Raw genomic sequence first — 1624 nt, forward strand, 5'->3', positions numbered from 1 at the left:
AAAAAAAAAAAAAGTCAATTGAAAGGGCTTTTTTGGTTGTTTTTACCTATTAATGATGAACCATGCAACAGTCAGCATTCCTGCTAGCCAGGTTCCACTCAGAAGCCAGCTCGTAGCAAACAAAGCAGTCACGTAAACTCCTTGTAATCCAAAAACAATGCCAATGTAAAAATAAACTGGTTCAATAATCAACTAGAGGGGAAGGAAAAAGAAAGAAAGAATATTAATAGAAGTATATTAAATTATTTGAAGGATGATAAATATGTGAGGAAATAAATGCTAAGGTCAAAAGAACAACACGCACATTGCTGCCAGTTGCTTGATATAAAACGCTGGCGATGAGTTCAGGATATAGTGACATTTGCTGCACTGCATTTATGGTCTTCAGAGATACAGTTCTGTTATTGTGTGTCAGTTCATAAACACCTAAAGACAGAAAAGTTCTCCAGATTATTTGATTTTCTAAAAATTATGCAAATATTTCAGTCAGAAGTTATAAGGTATTTTATATTATCATCAAGAGAGATCCCAAAAGTGTATGCTGTCTCATTTTCTAATTTTACACTCAGTACAATAAAGAGCAGTATCTAAATTTTGAGATAAATCTTTATACTCAAAGGCTCCGATAGAGACGAGGAAGGTTTTTAGTTCAGAAAAGTGTTATTGAAAATACAAAACAGATAATTATACCTCTTTCAAATGAAGGCGCCTTTAACATATCTTTGTAATAGGAGTAATAAATGGCACTGTCACCCTGAAAGGTGATTTCCCGTTCAAGTTCCTAAAACAAAATGAAATGGCTATTTAAACTCCAACATTTTAACTGTAATTGTCCTTCTTTAACCACTAATAGCTACATTAATGAAGAGTTTGAACCTTTCAATAATCTGGCAAATACTTTGATGAAACACCTAAGGTTTAAAAACAAAAATCATTACAACTGGACCAAAAACAATGTTATGATAAACATAGAGAAAACACTGACGTTGTCAGGGATTTCATTTTACTTGGATCCATAAGCCAAGCTCATGGAAGCATCAGTCAAGCAGTCAAACGACATACTACATTGCGCAAGTCTGCAGTGTAGGACTTCAAGAGTGTCAAAGAACAAAGATGTCGCTTTGAGAACTAAGGTGAACCTGAGCTAAGTCATGGTATCTTCAGCAGCCTCATGTGCTGACAGCTGGACAATAAAGACGACTGTAGAACTGATGCATTTTAATTATCGTATACACTCATGTATAAGCCGAGTTTTTCAGCACATTTTTATGCCGTGTTTGTGGTAAAATTAGGTGCCTTGGCTGACATTCGGGTCAGCTTATACTCGAGTATATACAGTATGCTATTGGTGTAAAATATCGAAAGCATCAAGGACTGCCAGAAAAACAAACAAACCTATCTGCCTTGGAATAAACACATCCAGGATGCTCCTTAGAAGTTAGGATAACAATGATAATAATTTATAAATTATCAAGGGTTCATGGAAGAGAGAGGTTGGGGGAGGGAAGGAAGAGCTGATACCAAGGGCTCAAGTAGAAAGAAAATGTTTTAAAATGATGATGGCAACAAATGTACAAATGTGCTTGACACAATGGATGGATGGATGGATTGTGATAAGAGCTGT

The 1624-nt window shown here is 35.5% G+C and overlaps 1 protein-coding gene across 1 annotated transcript in view; it reads right to left on the reverse strand.

The window, feature by feature from the left end:
* DPY19L4 (dpy-19 like 4) overlaps positions 1 to 1624 on the reverse strand; it is a 68258-nt gene that overhangs the window by 57797 nt on the left and 8837 nt on the right. Inside the window, exons 3-5 of the mRNA XM_045287339.1 lie at positions 691 to 781; positions 305 to 426; positions 47 to 192 (exon numbers count right to left, since the gene is read on the reverse strand). Coding sequence (XP_045143274.1) covers positions 47 to 192; positions 305 to 426; positions 691 to 781 — 359 coding nt within the window. The remainder of the gene's footprint in view (positions 1 to 46; positions 193 to 304; positions 427 to 690; positions 782 to 1624) is intronic.

The sequence above is a fragment of the Echinops telfairi genome, unplaced genomic scaffold, assembly GCF_000313985.2.
Source record: "Echinops telfairi isolate 266 unplaced genomic scaffold, ASM31398v2 ScPeMD7_1;HRSCAF=3_0, whole genome shotgun sequence".
Lineage (NCBI taxonomy): Eukaryota > Metazoa > Chordata > Mammalia > Afrosoricida > Tenrecidae > Echinops > Echinops telfairi.